This window comes from Eimeria tenella, genomic scaffold (genome assembly GCF_000499545.2).
Source record: "Eimeria tenella Houghton genomic scaffold, Eth_scaff2661, whole genome shotgun sequence".
NCBI lineage: Eukaryota > Apicomplexa > Conoidasida > Eucoccidiorida > Eimeriidae > Eimeria > Eimeria tenella.
The window spans coordinates 1,775-2,394 of record NW_013542538.1 but is presented as its reverse complement, the minus strand read 5'-3'; the positions used below and the strand labels follow the sequence as shown (position 1 = coordinate 2,394).

The 620-nt window shown below is 54.4% G+C and overlaps 1 protein-coding gene across 1 annotated transcript in view; it reads left to right on the top strand.

Annotated features, from left to right (window-relative positions):
• The window catches only part of ETH_00043750 (uncharacterized protein), a gene marked incomplete at both ends in the record, with an annotated part of 2,091 nt that overhangs the window by 712 nt on the left and 759 nt on the right, over positions 1-620 (top strand). Inside the window, one exon of the mRNA XM_013375305.1 lies at positions 3-620. Within this exon, the coding sequence (XP_013230759.1) occupies positions 3-620 (618 nt within the window). The remainder of the gene's footprint in view (positions 1-2) is intronic.

Below are 620 nucleotides of genomic sequence, written 5' to 3'. Positions count from 1 at the left end.
AGCAGCAGCAGCAACAGCAGCAGCAGCAGCAACAGCAGCAGCAGCAACAGCAGCAGCAGCAGCAGGGGGCGGGGGGTGTACTTGGCAGCAAAAATTTCGCCGGCTGCAGCGAGGCGCATGCAGCTTCTACTGAGTCGCGCAGCTCCTACTGCAGCAGCAGCAGCAACAGCAACAACAGCAGCAGCAGCAGATACAGCAGCAGCAGCAGCAAATAGAATCGGCTCCCAAGGGTTCCCTCCTGATAAAATACTTGTTTTAAGGGAAGCTGAAACAGAATGGAAGTTTCTGCTGCAGCACCTTGCTGCTGCTGTTAATCCTGCTGCTGCATCTCCTGCTGCTGCTGCTGCTGCTGTTGAGCCGGATACTAGCTCCTCCAGCAGCAGCAGCAGCAACAACAGTGGGACTCACAAGCCGGGTCGCCCATCTCCCCAGCAGCAGCAGCAGCAGCAGCAGCAGCAGCAGCAATTGTGTCTGGCGCTGCAGCAGTTTGCGCCTTGTGGGGTCCCTGCTGCTTCTTATTTGGATTTATATCTCAAAAGTCCCGAAGCAAAAATGCGAAAAAATCTTTTTTCAAATTTTCTCGCAATTGCCTTTACTGCTGCTGCTTACGAGCGACTCAG